Here is an 18,840-nt window from a genome sequence, read left to right as displayed (position 1 = left end):
TTTAGATTCATCTCCTTCGAACAATAATATAACAGTGATGAAAATCTTTGAAGGTCAAGACATCTGAACCTATGATACTTCCTATCATCTCTTCGATCAGTATTTTTCCGATTGATCCAATGCCAATGGCATACCTACGCAAATATCATACTTCCGCCAGCTGATTTGCATCAACAGGTTGCTTCGCTGGTTAATATTATAGTTGATCCTCACAGTCACCAATAACCGTCCAATCCCTTACTAGCAACATTCTATAATTTTGTTAGACATTATCAAGGTTGATTTGCAAATAAAGATAAAGTTCTTTACATAATTTTGACAAAATGTTGCATGCAATGTGCATAAAAAAACAATATAATGTTGGTTAAATAACTTCTTAAAACAAAGAAATGTAACATCTATAGTACATATCACCCAAATACAACACCTAGAGTATATATCACCCTTAATGTTGTTTAAATGTTACTGTTGAAAAATGTACCCTCCAAGTCTTCACATCTTAAAATGAGTTGCGGGCGATTCTTCATGATTTTGCCACGAAAATTTTTGGATGTACATGAAGGAGGAGAAAAATTATTCTTTCTCGAGTATCATGAACCAAATGTAGAATGAGCGAACATGATATAGCATTTGCATTTGCAAGAAACATGCATTATCTCTTATACAAATAAAAACAATTGCATTGATAGTTATAGAAATATTATCTGGAAGTTTTCTTCTACATTTGCTAGTTGTCATCATTAATGAATCAACAAAATTGCAACTTAAATTTTTAATGAGTGTCCGTTTTTATTTTTTATTTTTTTGCCAAACTTAGAATGTCTACATTGGAAGATGATATAGTGTTTAAGTATGCTAATAATTAGGATTCAGTGAAAAAAAAGAAGAAAAGCATTTTTGGGTAAAATAAAAAAACAAACATTTTAGGAATTTAGAAATCTAGGACGCTTGAGATCTGCAAGGGCCTAGATGCGAAATTGCCATTAATTAACCTCCGCGGCACGGTCGGTCCGGTCTCTCTGCGCCAAGCCGCCTTAAGACTCTCTCCCCTTCATCTCCGCCTCGATCCCCCGACCCACCAAAAACCCCTCTTCGAGATGGACGACGACGACGAATTCGGCGATCTCTACACTGACGTCCTCCGCTTCCCCTCCTCCGCTACCGGCACCGCCGCCCCTCCGCCGCCGCCGCCCTCCCTCCCATCCGCCGCCGCCTCCAAACCTCCCCCCGTTCCCCTCTTCCCCAGCGACGACGACGACGACGACGCGATCTCCTTCGGTTCCTCCCGCCCCAACCCCCCCGCCCCGCCCCCCTCCATTCCCTCTCAAACCCTTGCCACTGCCAACGAGGACGGCGACGATGATTGGCTTCTCGGCCACGCGCCTGCCGACGTGGAGCCGCCGGCGAATTGGGATGACGAGGACGACAAGGCGCCTCCAGAGGCCGCTGCCCTGTACGTCCCCTACTCGGGCGAGCCTAGGGTTTTGGAGGAGGATTACGAGGACCAGACTAGGGTTTCTGAAATCCCCGAGAAGGATGCTGAGATCGCCGAGGAGGAAGACGGCGATCCGTATCTGGGAGGTGGGGCTAGTGAGAGTATGGGGATCGGGGTTCCTGATCAGGTCCCGGTCATTCCCGGACTCTCAGCTGGGCCGGCCCCTCCGAGACCTTTTCTTGATATGAAGGGCGGGGAGGTGAAGCCATCGGGAAGCGAAGATTGGGACAGCGATAGCGAGGATGATCTGCAGATCGTCCTGAACGACAACCATGGGCCGCTGGGTGGCGAGAGGAATGATCGAGTGGGAGACGAGGAAGATGATGATGAAGATGGGGAGGAGGATTTGGTTATCGTCACCGATGAAGACCAGCATCACCACCTCCCGGCCATGGAGGAGCAAGACTGGGGTGGCGAGGAGGCTATCCAACCTTCCGGGGATGGAGAAAAGGAGATGGCGGATGCGGCAAAAGGTAACTGTCCTGCTGGGACTGCCCCGGCTGCAAGGATTGGGTACAGCAATCATGGGTTTCATGTGCAGCATCATTCGACGTACAAGGTCAGTTTTTTTGATGAGTTTGTCGGGACAAAATGTCATTTTCCTTACTGTATTCTCGAACATGATTATGTGCAGATGAATTGTTTTATTTGCTCTGAGTGTATCATGTGAAGTTTCTTTTGCCTTGTAAAGATTTTCACTCTCTGTTTACTGGGCTTGTAATACATATTGGCATTGCACTGGAAGTTGCTCTTATAAGTGTCTTACAGATGTATTACCAGATCATTCGTTAAATACAGATTGAAAGGTAACAAAAAAAATGATTAATTAGTTCGAGAGAAAAGGTGCAAGACATGCTGCTAAAGGGGCAACCACACTCACTTTAGGCCATTCTTCAAAGAAATCATCTGAAATACTGCAACAGCGCCCTATGTCTCATACGATAACTTCCAAGCAAATGAGATGAATCCAAGCTCATGTTTGTAAACCAAGAGCCAAGATGCTTAAAGGTGGGAAACTTTTGTTCTTTGCCCAATAATATAAATGGCTGTTCTGAGTCAAAGGTAGAAATTAATAGGTTTGGTGTTGATACCATAAAGAGTTTTATGATTTCAATAAGCGATTACTTGGGCCAGGTTGTAATAATTGTTAAGGTGTCAATATGGAACCCGAAAAGAATTCGTTAATCAGAGATGGTGACTGGGAGAACAAATGGATTGTGTTGTCATTTGCTCTTAAGAGGCATTTGTTAAAGCTCTATAGATTCCTCTATGGCCCTCCTTTTTGGCGACCTCATTTGTTGTCCTCAATGCTGACGCTACAAAGATGCTAATTGCTGCATGACTTGCTAGCTGATTTGTTAATGAGCATGTGAAAGCTTATAGGACGTTGAGTGTGCCTTGTAGATTATTAACTTTACTTGGACACTTAAGTTTTCCCGAGTCTTGGAATGCTAACACTTAAAAACAGTTAAAGACTACATTATCACCAAAAAAAAAGGAGATAGTTAAACACTACATGACATGCAACAATATTCCTTGACTCTTAGAAAATGGAATGTCCTAGCTTCTGTCAAATAGAAGAGTGAGCGATTAGGATCTGATATGTTTGGCAAGGGATACTTTGGTGGAGGCAATGCTACTTTAATCATCAACTATGTCAAATGCTAAAATATGTTAGCATATTCACAAGACACTTTCTTAGCTATCTTAAATGCTAAATTTACTAGCCTAAATGGACAATTTTGACAAAGTGTTTCACCTTTTTCCCCTTTTTGATGTAATATGACATGAATTTAGGTTTTCCGGTAGATGATGTTATTAATTAATCCTTACTCTTTAGTCTAGTATATCTTACTTTTTTATAAATTAAATGTCATTTTTATATTTATATATATTGGGTAGAACTAAACCTATATAACGAGATCTTAGTCTTGCAATTTTGGATATTTTGAGATACTTGACGTTTGGAACCCATCCAAAGCATTAGGAGTTTTCATATGTGACCACTTCGTATGTCTTTTCTTTTTTAGCATATTCGTTCATTTGTAGTTATATTTTCTATTGTCTATTTTTTGTCAGAAAAAGAAATTCTTTAAGGTGCTATATTAACAACCTTTGATTTATGCAATGTTAGAGCCTTCTATCCAAGGTTCGCCGTACCGGAACCGGATCTGTATCGGTGCCACATTAGCATAGCATCGGTACGGTACAATAAGAAATTTTTTTGGCATACGGAGAATCAGTACGCTATCCGGTACCAAACCGGTATGGTACGGTACGGTATGCCCGGTATCAAACCGGTACGGTACGATATACTATGCTTCTATCCCACTTTTTGGGACTAAAACAAAAGAGCACTTCAAAGCATTTAAAACTATCTTTAGGTGATCTAACTCCAAACAACCAAAAAGCTAATTAGGCAATTGCTACAATTTTAATATGCATGAAATGTGTTGATTTAGCATGTGGATGATTAGTTGTAGATGCCATATGGGCTCCTTTCTATCTTTTTTATTTCCTTGGGGGTGGGGGCATAGTGGCACACCTGGAGGTTTGGTATAAAAGCTCTTTTTATAATAGATAGACACCATCTATTCCCATATTTTCTAGCAACGTTTAGAGAGGCAATCAAAGGTATCCATCTCACTGAAATGGTGTGCATTTATTAGTGGCCATCAAGGTTTTAAATCTTATAGGATGAGCTGTCTTAGTTTTTCCATGGAATGAGATGTGCCGCCATTCTGCCCTATCCTGACACTTGGGATAGGGAATCTCCTAAGACATACCAATTGGAATTCTAGGACAATAGTGGGATGGTCCTGTCTTGACACTTGGGATGACACCAGTCCTTGGTTGCCACCACCATTAACCATTAAATGAAGGCAGGAAATCACACACAATACATAATTACATATTTTGCAAGAGAGGTAGGTAGAGATGCTATTTGAGTGTTCGCACTTTAATATAGGAAAAAATAGCGCATTTATTTACATTCAAGTATCAAATCTATTTCTATGATCTTTTTGTGATATCCATGTTCTTACATCCATTGTACACTATCTAGTTTCAATTGCTTTCATTGCCTTCATTTGGTTGAAATTGTTCTATTCATTAAAACAGTTAAATCATAATTACAAATTCCATTCATATCAACATGGTACATTGGAATTTTGCAACTCTCATCCAAACATTTCTACTATTTACTTAAATAAATTTGTAGCAGTAATTTATCGACATTTTAATATGGTTTGGTGTTTATGGTATTTCTAATATCTTTATCATCTTATTTTTGCTTTTTTTCCTTTTCCAGTATATAAGACCTGGTGTTGCACCTATGTCTGGGGGACCTTCTGGTGGTGCTGTAGGTCCTGCTGGTCATGTCCGTCCTCCTCTTCCCTTGGGCCCCACGGCTGGTCGAGGGAGAGGTGATTGGAGACCTGCTGGTGGCAGGGGCATTCCAAATGCCTCGAAAAGTTTCCATTCTTTTGGAGCAACTTCTCGGTCCAATGGCTCATTAGTCCGTGCAATTGGCAGTGGATTAGATTTCACCCTTCCTGCGCACAAGTAAGTTTGGCTATGCATGATCATAGGAAATAATAGTTTATCTATCTGCTTTATATAATTTTATGAGCATGCACCTGTACTTTGATTTTTCAAACCATTTTACCTGTTTCTAGTCAAACTAGTTAAATGGGGAGGGCAGCTTTTTGTTTCTTGTTTGATTGTTTGTAGTCACTTGAACACAGGTATGTTGACAGAAGCTAAAACCAGTGTCGCAGAACTCTATGCTTTATCTGGCTTTTCTTTTAACATCTACTTGTAATAGCACAACATATGTACTCATATGAATGTGAATTTAGTTTGAAATAGTTGTGTTACATGGAAATTGTTGTATAGGAAACTTAGCTGATACCAAACAGATAAGAAAGGATATCCGACCACCCCAGGAGGGAGAGAGGGATAGATAGATAGGTTATTGCCCATTAGCACTTAAAGTCTGGCAGTTGATATCCATGAGGGATGGCAACATAGGCTTACCTGCATATGTTGAATCAGGCCTCATGCATCGCCAACTGTAAATTTTTCTTCTCAAGAACAGCATACCTTCACCAAGAACATTTTGTTTCTAAATGCATGGTTTTGAAGAGGCACAGCCGCACATGACTGCACGATAGATTAGAAAAACTCTGTATGTGGGAAAAAAGATTGAGAGCAGTGAGGCTGGACGGTCAAAAAAAATCATACACGTTGATATATCACACATTTAAAAAGCAAAAATTTTTTAAAAAAGTAGAGGATGGAAAAAAAAGATGGGAGCAGAGATGGATAAAAGTTGACATATGGGCTCACTTTTGTCCGATTTGAACATATTTTATAAAAAACCCCTGCTGCTACTGTGTATAACTGTGTTACACCGATGTAACATTTTCATGCGTATAGCTGCAAATTAGCAAATGTTATGAGTGCTCGATTCACAGAATTTGCTGTCCAATGAAGTTTCAATTTCTAAGTTGGTTATAATAACAATAGAATAGTTTGACATGCTAACACTTATTTTTCTTGTGTTTAAAATACTTTATAGTGTGACATGCTTTTGAGTCACTTTAGATGTATTTTATCTCTAGAAGCCTTGCCTTGTCATGTTTGGGATGATGCCTTCACAAAATTAAAATGTTGTCAGCATAGTTTAGTTGTATAGAGGGCGGACCTTGATACAACGTTAAGGCTGCTCCATTATGACCTAGATGTCACGGGTTCAAAAGATGGAAGTAGCCTCTCCACACATGGGGAAAGCTGTGTACATCAGACCCTCTCTAGACCCTGCAATGGTTGGAGCCACTGCAACACGTTTTCTTTTAGCATGCTATAGTTATGTATTAATTTTTGCTTTTAAGCCATCTCTCGGGTCGATGCATGTGTTTCTGGTAATTGTTGCTTGGTAGCAAGATCCTGCATAAATTTTGTATCAATGTTGTTGCCTGGCTATGAACTGACAGTTGTGTTCAAACATGCTTATTTCTACAAGATCACACCTGTCCAAATATGCTCATCACTGAAATGAGTTTTATAACCAAAACTGCTTGTCTGGACTTTCAATAACTAACTATTTTCTTTTTTCAATTGTTTATATTTTTAGGACAATATTTGATATTGACATTGAAAGTTTTGAGGAAAAACCATGGAGACATCCTGGAGTTGATATTTCAGATTTTTTCAATTTTGGACTTGATGAGGACAAGTGGAAGGATTACTGCAAGCAGCTGGCAAGTGACAGTCTTGTTATACCGCATATGCTATGTAAAAAAACATGTTTTTATTGTTATTTATTGTTATTAATCGAGGGCTTACTTTTTTGATTATGCAGGACCAACTTCGTTTGGAAGCTACCATGCAAAGCAAAATCCGTGTTTATGAGAGCGGCCGATCAGAACAGGTCATTGCCATTTAGGATGGCTATAAATGCTTGACTGATTTCTCTTTTTTTAGCTTTAGCTTTAATAGTATGCTGCTTTGGCTGCAGGGGTATGATCCAGATTTACCTCCTGAACTTGCGGCTGCAGCAGGCCATCATGATATATCTGTTCATAGTGGGCATCATGGAAGAGCAGATAACGGGCAAACTGATTTTAGTAGCCAAGGAAGAGGAGCTGCAAACATACGGGCACTGATAGTATGATCAAGTCTTATTTGATATTTCCTGGGCAACTTAAAATTCTGCAAACATCTTCTGTTACTCATGAAAATATCGTGCCTCATGGTCTTTGGGTGTTCATGGTTCCTTTTCCTTTTTCCTCCTTGCCATTAAATTCTTCCTCCTTATTTTTAGTAACCTGTACTGACTTCTAAGCATGTATCATTTATTTGATTTTCCAGCCAACTGGGAGAGCCATACAGGTTGAAAGTGGTCATGGTGAACGCCTTCCTTCTATTGATACAAGGACACCACGGGTTCGTGATTCAGATGCAATTATAGAGGTAATTTCATCTTTTGGAGTTGGTTATAGAGCTTACTTTTTTTTGTATATGTCAACTTTGATTGCTGATCACTAGACTCGTTTAGAGTATCTCTGGATTATAGTTATTGCGACTAACAGACATACTTCGATTATCAGATTGTTTTGCAGGACCCTATAAATGATCCAACAATGAATGACAGTGCATTAGAGCAGGCTGAAAAGGATCTCCAAGGCGAACACTATAAAGGTGTCCATGAATTTGAAGATGAAAGACTTGTTGCATCTGCATATGACAACCGCTTTCCACATGCTTCAAGTGGGAGGAAGAGGGAAATGACTGGAAGAGGCCCCTTTACACCTGAACAAGGTGGTATTCTACCCTTCCGTTCAGAGGTGCATGGTTGCTACAATTCCAATTCAAAATCAAGGAGCCCAGCATATTCTGGTGGATCTTTTGAGGGTCATCATGCTGGAAGGTATGTTTTACATTGCAGGCAAATTGTTTTGAATGACTTTCTTTTTTGTAAATATTAAAGCATCATGAATTTGAGGAAACATGAAAAGCTAATGAATCGATAAGTAAGTTTAGTTGAATCCTTGCTTCATATTCATATATAGCTCGGAATATAATAATGATTGTAACATTGTGTTAGTGTTGGAGTGAGTTTGTATGTCCTGAATGAGAGTGCAGTAGAGGTAGCCGTTTTTATGCATATCCTTTATTCATTATGGTTATGGGAAAGCTGCTGCCAGCTTTTCAATTTATCATAAATTTTCTTTTAAGTCCATTTGTTCATAACTTCTTTATTAGAAGTTTATGCTATAAGGCGGGTCATAGTTTCTAAATGTTTCTCATCTAGACTCATTTGAACACTTGAAATAGTTTATAGGTGCCTCAAAAACTTCCATGCTGTAGATAGGTTTACTGGTGGATGTATGCTTGAGGTAATAATAGTTATACAAAATGCTAGACTATATGCTATTATGGTGTAGGTTCATGAAAGGTCACCTAAAAATTAAAGGTTCCCTGAGCCATGTCGTATTATTTTCCATCAGCTTTCTTTAGTTTTGAAACATAAGTACAAATTAATTAGGTTAGTCCTGCCAAAGAAGTAGATGTTGCATAAAGAAGCTGACAAGCTGCATACACTAAAATTAACTAGCCATACTTCAGTCTCGTATATGCTAAAAAGTGAGATTGAAGAGTATCTCTGGTCAAGAGAGTAGCTCAGTTTGTCTTAAATTTATGTTGTATGAAACTTGCTCAAAATGGTTAAATGCCTTCTTTCTCTATGTATTGGAAAGTCCAGAGGATAAACTTGTAATCTAGTATTTCTAATTTGGGCGGTCTTATTGGTGTGTGACATTATTAAGAGCAATTTTGTTCCACGTATGCTGGCCAGGTTGCTTTGTCGGTGTAATATTTGTAGTGCCCTTATTGGAGTTCACATCTTCTCTTAACTTTTATTTCTAATGTACTGATAAATATTGTTGTTGGGCTGCCTATTAGAATCTTTGTAGTCCATTCAGTACCTTGTTATTAATCCACATGGCTTTGATCAAGGATTGTTGTGCCAAAACCGGGGCCCGGACCGGTTGCCTGGCAACACGGGTCGGTACACCCTCGTGCTGTTCCGTGTCGGGCTCATACCGAGACAATAGAGAAAGTGGGGGAGAGGGAGAATCAGAGAGAAGAAAACGAGAGAGAGAGAGAGAAGGGGGAGAGAGAAGGTTGGGGGACATCCGGCGGAGGGTCGGGCAGCCGCTTGGAGGGGCGGAGGAGGGGCTCTACCTCCGGTTCCTCTATTTCATTCAAAACAAGAGTCTCGAAGGGGGCCCTTTTTATTTTTGAAATTTTTAAGTGAAATCAGCAAAATTAAGTGGAGGTGTCGATTTCACTTAAAAATTTTGAAAATAAAAAAGGGCCCCTTGTGGGACTCCTGGTTCGAACGAAACCGGGGAACCGGAGGTGGAGCCCCTCCTCTGCCCCTCTAAAGGGGCCCTCTCCTCCGAGCGGCTCTCCGCTCCTCTATCGGCCGCCCCACCCCCCTCTCTCTTCTTTCCTCTTTCTCTTCCTCCCTTTCCCGCTTTCTCTCTCCTTTCCTCTCTTTCCTTCTCCTTGTCTCCCTTTGTCGCCAGTTTCTCATTTTGGTTTTTGGAACCGGCCTGGTCTGCCGACGGTACGGGTTGGTACGCCCCGAACCTAGTGGTTCGGAATGGTTTTGCCGACCATGGCTCAAAGTCTATAGTTAAACCCAATTAATAAACCAGCGGACATGAATATAAACTTGCAATTACTGCCTGCAACAAGAGAACCTAAAGTATCATCTAGCAAAGAATATGGAAGCAGCTAATAAATTCCAAAGCATGAAAATGCGACTGTCTAATAAATAAGATTTGTCAACAACTTACTTGAAACAGCATGAAAAATTTCAGAGGCTCATGGCTTATGTGCAGTGAATAAACTATATATGGATTGCTTTTGGTATAACAATTTTGTTGCTTAGGTCGGACATGCACGTTCTGTTTGCCTCAGGTTATGTAACTTTCTAGGGATCATATTGGCTTGCATGTTTCTGGATTCATACCAGTCATTGTGGATCTTGATTTTGCTGTTCTATACGTTAGTTATAGAAATGTATAAACCAGTCCCTCTCCAATCTCCATAGAAATCACAGCCTCAAAAAATGGCATGAATTATATAGAGGATTGCCCTTGACTTTTCACATCTAGATCTCTTATGCCAGATTTTATGTTCAGGGGGTTATTGGATAAATGAAATTTGACAGGAACCTATATTTTTACTGCAAGATTTCAAAATTGATAATGTATTTATGATTCCATGGTAAATATCTCACGAAAGCGGTTGTGCATCAGTCTACTTGTGTTAGTGGCTAAAATCTTCAATTTATATATATCTCGCAATGCCTATCTGATTGAAATTTTTTCAGATCCTCTAACATTTTGTATATGTAAAATATCTTGATGAGTTGGTTGCTATGACTTGCTTCAGTATCAAGTGTTCTTGTAAAGTATAGTGATATCCTAAAATAAATTACTAAAAAATATTTGTTTACCTACATCTTCAGGTTGCCACAAGGGACCTCACGTAGTAGACACTCCAGTGCAAGTGGCGAACACTCGAATGATGCCATTCCTAGCCAAAGTGCCCATTCAAACAAGCATGGTGATCGCCAGAAAGGAAAACTGATTGACAGTGCCAAAGTTAACCAGATATCTGAAGTACCTGCTGTTGCGGTTGAAACTGCAAGGGAGCTGAGCATTGAACAAAAATATGATGAACATGATGAGAAGCTTGCACTGGGTGATAGCATTGAAGTAGAAGGGGAAGACATCACTTCAGATTTTCATATTTCAAGTGAGACTGTTGGTGATGATAACCTAGTTTCTCCTGGCAAAAAACAAAAGCTAAGTTCACGAGTAGAGCAACCTGTAGTCAATGATACTGGTGATGAAGATGAATTAAGGACCTCGCATAGTGACAACGGCAGAGCAAAAACTGGGAGCAGTAAAGATTATCAGAAACGGCGTGAAAATGGTGATGAAGTCATGCAAGATGGACGGTCGAGGCGGATGGGCGATATAAGAAGGCACAATGAAGGAGAGGAACATATTCTTCGGCGAAAGGATGCTTATGGCCGTGATGCTAGACAAGATATAGACAGAAACCGTGTAGCTTCCAAAGAAAGGGAAGATACTTATCGCTCTTCTGGACATAGAGATTGGGATCCCATTTCTGCACACCCTATTCGAGGTAGAAGTTTTGAGAGGCCGAAGGACTCAAGTTCTATTAGTGCTTGGCAAAGAAGAGGAGAAGAAATTCACAGTAGAAGGGTTAAGGGCGAAGACATAAGGAGGGAGCGTAGTGAGGGAGCAGGATCAAGGCACAGGAGTAAGGTAAGGGGAAGTGACAGGAATGATAGAGATGAGGATCTTCATTCAAGAAAACGGGTGGATGATGGTGACTGGAGAGGACGCAATAGAGATGGGGCCTCAAGACAGAGGGAGAGAAATGATATCCTGATAAATCGTCGTGAAAATTTAGATGATTTTCACAACAAAAGAAAGAAGGATGAAGAAGTTTCACGGAGGGGAAAAACTGACAAGGAAGATGCCTTGCATGGTTACAGAGCTAGGGAAGATTCCAGCCGAAGGAAAAGAGAGAGGGATGATGGCATAGATCACAAAAGGAAAGAGGACAGTACTCGATTGAGGGGCAAGGCCGAGGATCATCAATCTGCTAAACCCAAGGATGATAATTGGCGTCATAGAGAGAGAGAGGACAGGCAGCAGCTTAGACAACCTCATGAAAATGCACCAACACATCGGGAAAGAGAAGAAGGGAGGGGAGTAGCAAGAAGCAGCCGAGCTATAGAAGATAAGAGCTTGGCTGGGAATGGTAGAAATAAAGATGAGTTAAAACTTATTGGTTCTGATAAGGATTATCAGGATAAAGATAGAAGGCGGCACAATGAGCTGTCCAGGAGAGGAGACTTCACTGGGGAGGAGAATGTTTCACAACACAAGGGACGTGGGGATGCGCATGCACATGAGAAACAACACAATAATGAGGAGAGAAGCTCAAGGTATGAAAGACTGAGCATTCATAATGATCGACATCCAAGTGCTTCTGATAGCCAGCAGATGTACAGGGAGAGACACAGGGAAAATACAAGAAAAGTTAGAGAGAGTGAAGCTAATGAGCAAAATAATCAGGTGCTTGGCAAGAGAAAGCATGAGGACTACAATATCCACCGAAATGACAAGGTATGATTCGGTGACATGGCTCTATAGTCTATACTATAACTACACAGAGACTTAATAAGCCTCCTTATTGATTCCAGAAATAAATTGTCCCAGATTGTCCATGACATGAAACGGTAAGTTTTAAGGGAAAACCAATTGCTCGTAACAGTTTATAAAATATATATTGAGATATTTCATTTTGTTGGACAGCACAATTTTTTTGTTTTTGTTTTTTCTTTTAATGAGCAAAGTTTTAACAGTAAGTTAGCTTCTTTGCATGTATAAAAAGTACTAAATACATGCAAAGAATCTCAGTGGAAGTAATAAGGTCATGTATTAATTGTTAGCAACCTTGAAATAGCTGAATAATTGTGCATGTGAAACATTCACTAAATTTATTAATGCCCTCAAGCATCTCACAACAGTTTATACAGAAACCTGCATGTGAATTTATATGGCAATTCAAGATTTTATGTTCCAATTCCATATAATATAATCCTAGCATACACAACGTCCATTTGGAAAAAAATACTAAAAAAGCTTTTAACATATGCTGTTGATTCTTTATCTATTAATAAGCTGATTGTTTAATTATTTTTCAAAAATATACCATTTATTTGTGTATAAATAAATAAGGTACATGACCAGTATAACTACATTTACTATTTTAGATTTACATATAGTGGCTATATTATCTTATTAAGACAGCATTATATATACAAGAAGAGAATGGAACAAAATAAAATAAAGTCAAAATTACATTAAATTTGAAAAAAGCAACGGATGAAAAATATAAACCAAAATAAATAAGTTTTTTTTTGAAAATTATATTAACAAAACTAAGAATAAAAATATTAAAACATAATAAAACAGAATATTGTGAAAAATTAAAAACATGAAAGGTAATATGGAATTATGTAGAGCCAAAAACACAAAAAGGAATGAAAAATAATAAAGTTTGACTACAATTTAAAAAATAATAAAGTAGAGTACAAATATGAATTTAAATACAAATTACCTAGAAAATAAAAAATACACAAGAAATAAGGAATTACTTGAAACCTGAAAATGGGCATGTGCATTGGATGATAAATCTTAAAGAATAAATAACATTTTTATTGATATGTAAAATAAAATGGTAAAATTAATAAAACAATAGCATGGATATATGATAAAAAAATGAAAAAAATAATTTACCAGTGAATTGCATTGGAAAAATCATGTCAATCGAATGCCTATCGATTAATAGATCTCAAATTGGTAATTAATGGCACCTTTTTCTAGATTAATGCACTATTAATTAAGAAGTTTATCATGGAGCACAAATTATGATAGTGTTAAGGGAAGAGAGCGAGAGAGTTGAAAATGGAACTAGTATAGAAAACAATGGCTGGTATAGTTATAATTAAGAAGAGGGTTATGGGAATTGTGTCCTGGGATCCAAAGAATAATGTGATCACACAAATTGTGATAGTGTAAATGGGCAAGGGGGAGTAAGATTTGAACATGAGCCTAATATAGAAAATAAAAGTAATATAGTTAAAATAGGAAAGGGTTGGTGACACTTGGGAGCCACGAGTCTTGAGATTGAATATTATCAAGATTACGATCATATTGTAAAAATTAGAGAAAATAAAAATGGATTGAGGTGTAGTTCGCATTGTATATAATAAGATTCTTTCCGGTTTCTTTGAAACATTAGAAAAAAGGTAAAGGAACATGGTGAGTGACAAGCATGACTAGTGACTAATTTAAGCAACTATTGAGTCAAAGACGATCATATAAACACATGAAAGGTTCACTTTCTAGCAACTTTAAGCTCATATTTATATCATGTCCAAAAGCAAACTACAATTTATTGTGTAGTTTAGCTTTATGCCACCACCTAAGATCATATGATATCTTGACTCAAATTATATGTAGACATAGACATGTAGAGAAATAAAGATGGTACACGATATTTTAATTATGGAAGTTGGGTACCAAATTGCTAAGCAATTTTTTCTTACTCATCCACTAGTTTAACTTTATTCAATGCCTGTGAATGAATTTTCTCTCCTTTACGAACCACCAAGATCCTACTTGTCAATGTCATAAAGAAGTGTTTATGCTTCCAAATGGATGAATTCAATCTAAGGAGACTTCTAACTTTATGTTTTAGAAGCTTTATAAAAGTCAAAGAAATCAATGGATCCTAAACGAGGGGAATTCTAATCGATCAAATATATAAAATATAAACTTGATCATATGATCCATGGTCCGGATCCCAAAATCCAAGTCTGAATTTGGTAAATCTTTTCAATACATAAGAGTCATTTTATATGCAGAGATATGAACGAATAGATTCTACATGTATCTAGTTCTATTATTCCTTTGGTTCTTGCTCGAGCCGGATGATGAAAAATTATCATGTTCGGTTCCTTCGGGGGATGGATCTATAAGAATTGAGCTATCCCAATAACAAAGAAACCTGACTTGAATGATCCTGTATTAAGAGCTAAATTGGCTAAAGGAATGGGGCATAATTATTATGGAGAACCCGCATGGCCCAATGATCTTTTATATATTTTTCCAGTAGTATTTCTAGGCACTCTTGCATGTAATGTAGGCTTAGCGGTTCTTGAACCATCAATGATTGGTGATTCGTTTTTTTGATCGGTATTGTAGTAACTCTTTGATCAGGTATTGGAGCAACATTACCTATTGATAAATCCCTAACTTTAGGTCTTTTTCAAATTGATTCAACTGTTAAATACGATGATGTAGGTATCTAGGGAAGATTTACTTTGAAGTGATTATTCCCTAGAGACATTAATTTTATTATGATCCATTCTAGGAAAATACAGATTGTGCGATTAAAAACTAATTTTATTTTTCTCTTTCTAACTTTTCTATTATAAAAAGAAGATGAATAAGTACAATGGATTTAAAATGAAAACTTATTCTTAGATAAATCAATTGCAAAATCCTACTGTCCAAACTGATGCCAATCCAAGGATCAAATTTGGATTGCCAAAGGCCATTTTAATATGAATTCTATGATCCCTATCATGGATCATAAGATATTTTTAACATAACAACATAAAATGATCTACTGAGCAATAAACAGTTAAAAATGCTAACAAAATTAAAAAAGAAAATAAAATAGAAATATAAATACACAAATGAAACTGAGAAAATGTTTGATGGATGGTTGCAGACCCATCAAGAGTTAATTTGGAATTATTTATTTACTTATGTCTGTGAGTTACTAAATACATTCTCACCTATTTATGTCTATTATGCAACTCCAGGATTATATAGTAATATTATATGAGAAATTGATATTGATTGGTGTGATGAGTTGATTAGAAACAGGAAGCGAATATGACATTGGAAGGAAAGTTATTGCAAATTTTTTATCATCTTACAATTGATGTAATCGGAGGGACTGGTTGGCGTTGTTGAGTAGAAATGGAAATCATATTTCAAGGGACAACATTGTTCGTTTTCTGGATTCCCTCTCAATGAGGGTGAGCCTTGGATCAAAGTTGGTTCATTATGACCTAGAGGTCATAGATTCTAAATATGGAAACAATCTCTCTGCATGCAAGTAAGGCTGCACACATCCGACCCTTTCTAGACCTGCAATGGCAGGAACCTTGTGCACTGGGCCTCCCTCTTCTAGATTCCCTCTCAATATCTCCATCTTAATACATGGCATTCTTTCCAAGGTCTGCCAGTATATTTTGCTGAGCAAACATGCAGAGTTATATAATATTCGGTGAGCCCATTGGAACCAGTTTATCTTTGTAAGATATCTACGGTTGATGTCATTAACTTGCAAAATAAAATTTTTGGAGGGAAGATCAGTGCTTAGCAGATGGCAGTTAGTATTGTAGAGAGGAGCCAATGGCCCAATCCCATGTACCATATAATAGGAAGGAAAGATTAGAGAGAAGAGAGGCTGCAGACTATCCCTTAAAAAGATTTGTGAGTTACATTAGCACTAGGGTATTGTGGGAAGAGATTCTGACAGAATCTTCTAAGAATAATTCCAAAATCAACACTTCTATTCCCAAAAATAGTAGAGATAGTAGATTCAGCTGTGCGATAACTCAAAATTAGATTTATGATCAAATAAATCAACTTTTAGAGTGTGGTTTAGGTGGATGGATTTGAGACTATACACCCAAAAAGGAAAAGTTAGCAAAGAAAAAAAAATTAAAAAGTGCTGTGACTATACATATCCTCGAATCCTTTTTATGTAGTTGTTCTTGGCTGCCAGTTTGGGTTAGAAAAGGGCTATGATAAATTTGCTCCTTGTGCTTATGACAGTTATCTTTGGATAGCAGACTTTAATTATCACCAACCATGTTCTGGATGATATCGAGTTCTTGAGACATTAATTGCTCCTTCAAATATCGGTTCTGTTGTGTCTTTTTGGATCATCTTATCTTTTTGCATATCCTATAACTGACAAATTGTCAATTAATATTTGCCCAGTGACTGGTATTTTGCTCTGTTAGAATTCTTCTATTCTCATACTTAACTCCAATTGACCCTGCACCAACCAAGTAATTGATTCAACTCATGATAAAAAAATTGTTATAGATATCATATATATCTAGTGCATAGCTGTTTTTTTTTAATTTGTTTATTTTAAGTAACTTTCTGCCATTTTAAAGTTCCTTTTTCTCCCTTTGCCAGCAGTTCATTGGGGGAAACAAACTATGTGATGCTTTTCTATTATAACTGTGATCATCGAAACATTTAAGCTGCATTTCATGTTTAGCTACTAAATTTATTTTCTTTTTTCAGTGATACTGGAGCTTTATTATAAAATTAGCAAAAGATGTTGCAAATATAATAAATTAATTATATTATGTTAGATTACTGTCTAGACTAACTGGTTTCACTCTCTTAACAAAAGCTCCCTTAATTTGATGCATGCTTGTGAATGGATTACCTTGTTCAGGTTAGCTTGAAAGGTACAAATGAGCAAGAAAGCAGTAACACTTCTTCTGTAACACTCTCCAAGAAGGGTCATCACCAAATTCATGAACAGCCAAAGGCTCACCAGCTGCTCGATTCTTCAACAAAACAAGGGGAAGAAGATCTTGCCTCAGATGATGAGAACCAGCAGGGTTCTAGACGAGGACGGTCCAAATTGGAGCGCTGGACCAATCATAAAGAGAGAGATTACAGTGCTATTGAGAATGTGCAGACAGTGTCTTCTTCTGTGAATGTCAAGGAAGTCGAAGGCACTAATGCTGATATGATACAGGTGGACGAAATAGCAAAATCTGAAGGAAATACTCATGCTGGCAAGGTGGATCCCAAGAGTGCTGATGTGGGACAAACTGCAGATAAGATAGCAGACGATCGTCACCTGGACACAGTGGCTAAGCTGAAAAGGCGGAGCGAGCGCTTCAAACTTCCCATGCCAGGAGAGAAGGAGATGACAGTAAGCAAAAAGGTGGAGAGTGAAGTGCAGTTAATCCAGAATGAAGCTGTTGCTGATACAGAGGTTAAGCCAGAGCGACCAGCTCGGAAACGAAGGTGGACTGGCAGTTGATTAATTCATACACAAGTTTTTCCGAAAACAGATATGTAGTAACCTATTGGCATCGATAATGTGTTCCCTTCCAAGGTCATTTGCCAATAATCCTCCATGAAGCAGGCGGGAAAGTTGGGGCCATGCTGCAGCTTCGCAATATTCTATAACTCTATATCCGCATTCTCCCAATCCTCCAGATGCTGTCTTTGATTATGTCTTAACTTATACATGTATTCTGGATATGTAACTTTGAACATGTTGGATGGTGGTGGGAACCTTGTATTTTCTTTCCGTTTTTGTCGGGCGCCCTGCATCTTGTGATGCATGGAGGACCCTCTGGGTGCTATGCAAACTTCACAAGATTCCATGATTAAACAGGTTCTGGCTCATCGGCAACGCATCAAGTATGATGGAAGTCAGACCTAAAGATACATGGAGGACCCACCTTATCCTTCATTCTTTATTGAGGATTAAGAAGAATGCAAGCTAGGAGGTGGTTGAGTGGAGCTGCATCAGTTCAATTTTCCTTTCCTCTGTTCCCCTCGCAAGAATGATGTGAACCATGCAAAGCCCTGGCAAGGGGAAAGAAAAGCCCCTTGAGAGAAGGTGGCGACTGACGGTGGCTGATAGCAAATGCCTGATGTTCCAGGGTTCATGCATGGCTGAGGTGCCTACCTTGCCTGCCATCATGGTTTCCGTTTGTCCAGGACTGGGAGCCACAGCTTATCATGAAGGTCCTGGATGGATGAAGGTTTTTTATGATGGTAGAAGGACCTGGTTAATCCATGTGCAATTTTAGAGCCGGAAAGCTTGCTGAATTGCAAGAATTTTATACGAGTTGTATGGGGTCATATGATTGTACTCAATAGTAAAAGCTCCAGCGGCTGAGGTCGCATTGTACCCCTCAAAAAAAAAAAAAAAAGAAACAAAATCTTAGGCAAAGATATGATACAGAATACAGCAATCGTATTTCCAATTTGATGCTCAACTCTTGTTTCTGCGAATGTCAAATGACCTTCCATGATCGAATACGTAGCAGGTCTTGAAGCTAAACTGTATCGGATCAGATACATGGCTGCAGG

At 38.4% G+C, this 18,840-nt stretch overlaps 1 protein-coding gene across 1 annotated transcript; it reads left to right on the top strand.

Moving 5' to 3' along the window:
• The first annotated feature begins 1,009 nt into the window (after nucleotides 1–1,009).
• Nucleotides 1,010–18,734, top strand: LOC103707618 (FIP1[V]-like protein). Its single transcript, XM_008792167.4, has 9 exons — nucleotides 1,010–2,054; nucleotides 4,806–5,059; nucleotides 6,633–6,759; nucleotides 6,861–6,929; nucleotides 7,017–7,166; nucleotides 7,370–7,471; nucleotides 7,609–7,928; nucleotides 10,542–12,240; nucleotides 17,177–18,734. Exons 1-9 carry the CDS (start codon nucleotides 1,098–1,100, stop codon nucleotides 17,774–17,776), a joined length of 4,278 nt encoding a protein of 1,425 aa, XP_008790389.2. The 5' UTR covers nucleotides 1,010–1,097; the 3' UTR covers nucleotides 17,777–18,734.
• Nucleotides 18,735–18,840: the final 106 nt, after the last annotated feature.

This window comes from Phoenix dactylifera, chromosome 6 (assembly GCF_009389715.1).
Source record: "Phoenix dactylifera cultivar Barhee BC4 chromosome 6, palm_55x_up_171113_PBpolish2nd_filt_p, whole genome shotgun sequence".
Taxonomy (NCBI): domain Eukaryota; kingdom Viridiplantae; phylum Streptophyta; class Magnoliopsida; order Arecales; family Arecaceae; genus Phoenix; species Phoenix dactylifera.
Note: the sequence above shows the minus strand (reverse complement) of the source record. Positions and strands in the feature narration are given on the sequence as shown.

What these genes read in the sequence shown, in the direction of transcription:
- LOC103707618 (XM_008792167.4), top strand. Translation starts at nt 1,098, where the DNA reads ATGGACGACGACGACGAATTCGGCGATCTCTACACTGACGTCCTCCGC. An exon ending in AGGATTACTGCAAGCAGCTG is followed by an intron (nt 6,760 to 6,860) that starts GCAAGTGACAGT and finishes TTGATTATGCAG; the next exon opens with GACCAACTTCGTTTGGAAGC. An exon ending in CAAACATACGGGCACTGATA is followed by an intron (nt 7,167 to 7,369) that starts GTATGATCAAGT and finishes TTGATTTTCCAG; the next exon opens with CCAACTGGGAGAGCCATACA.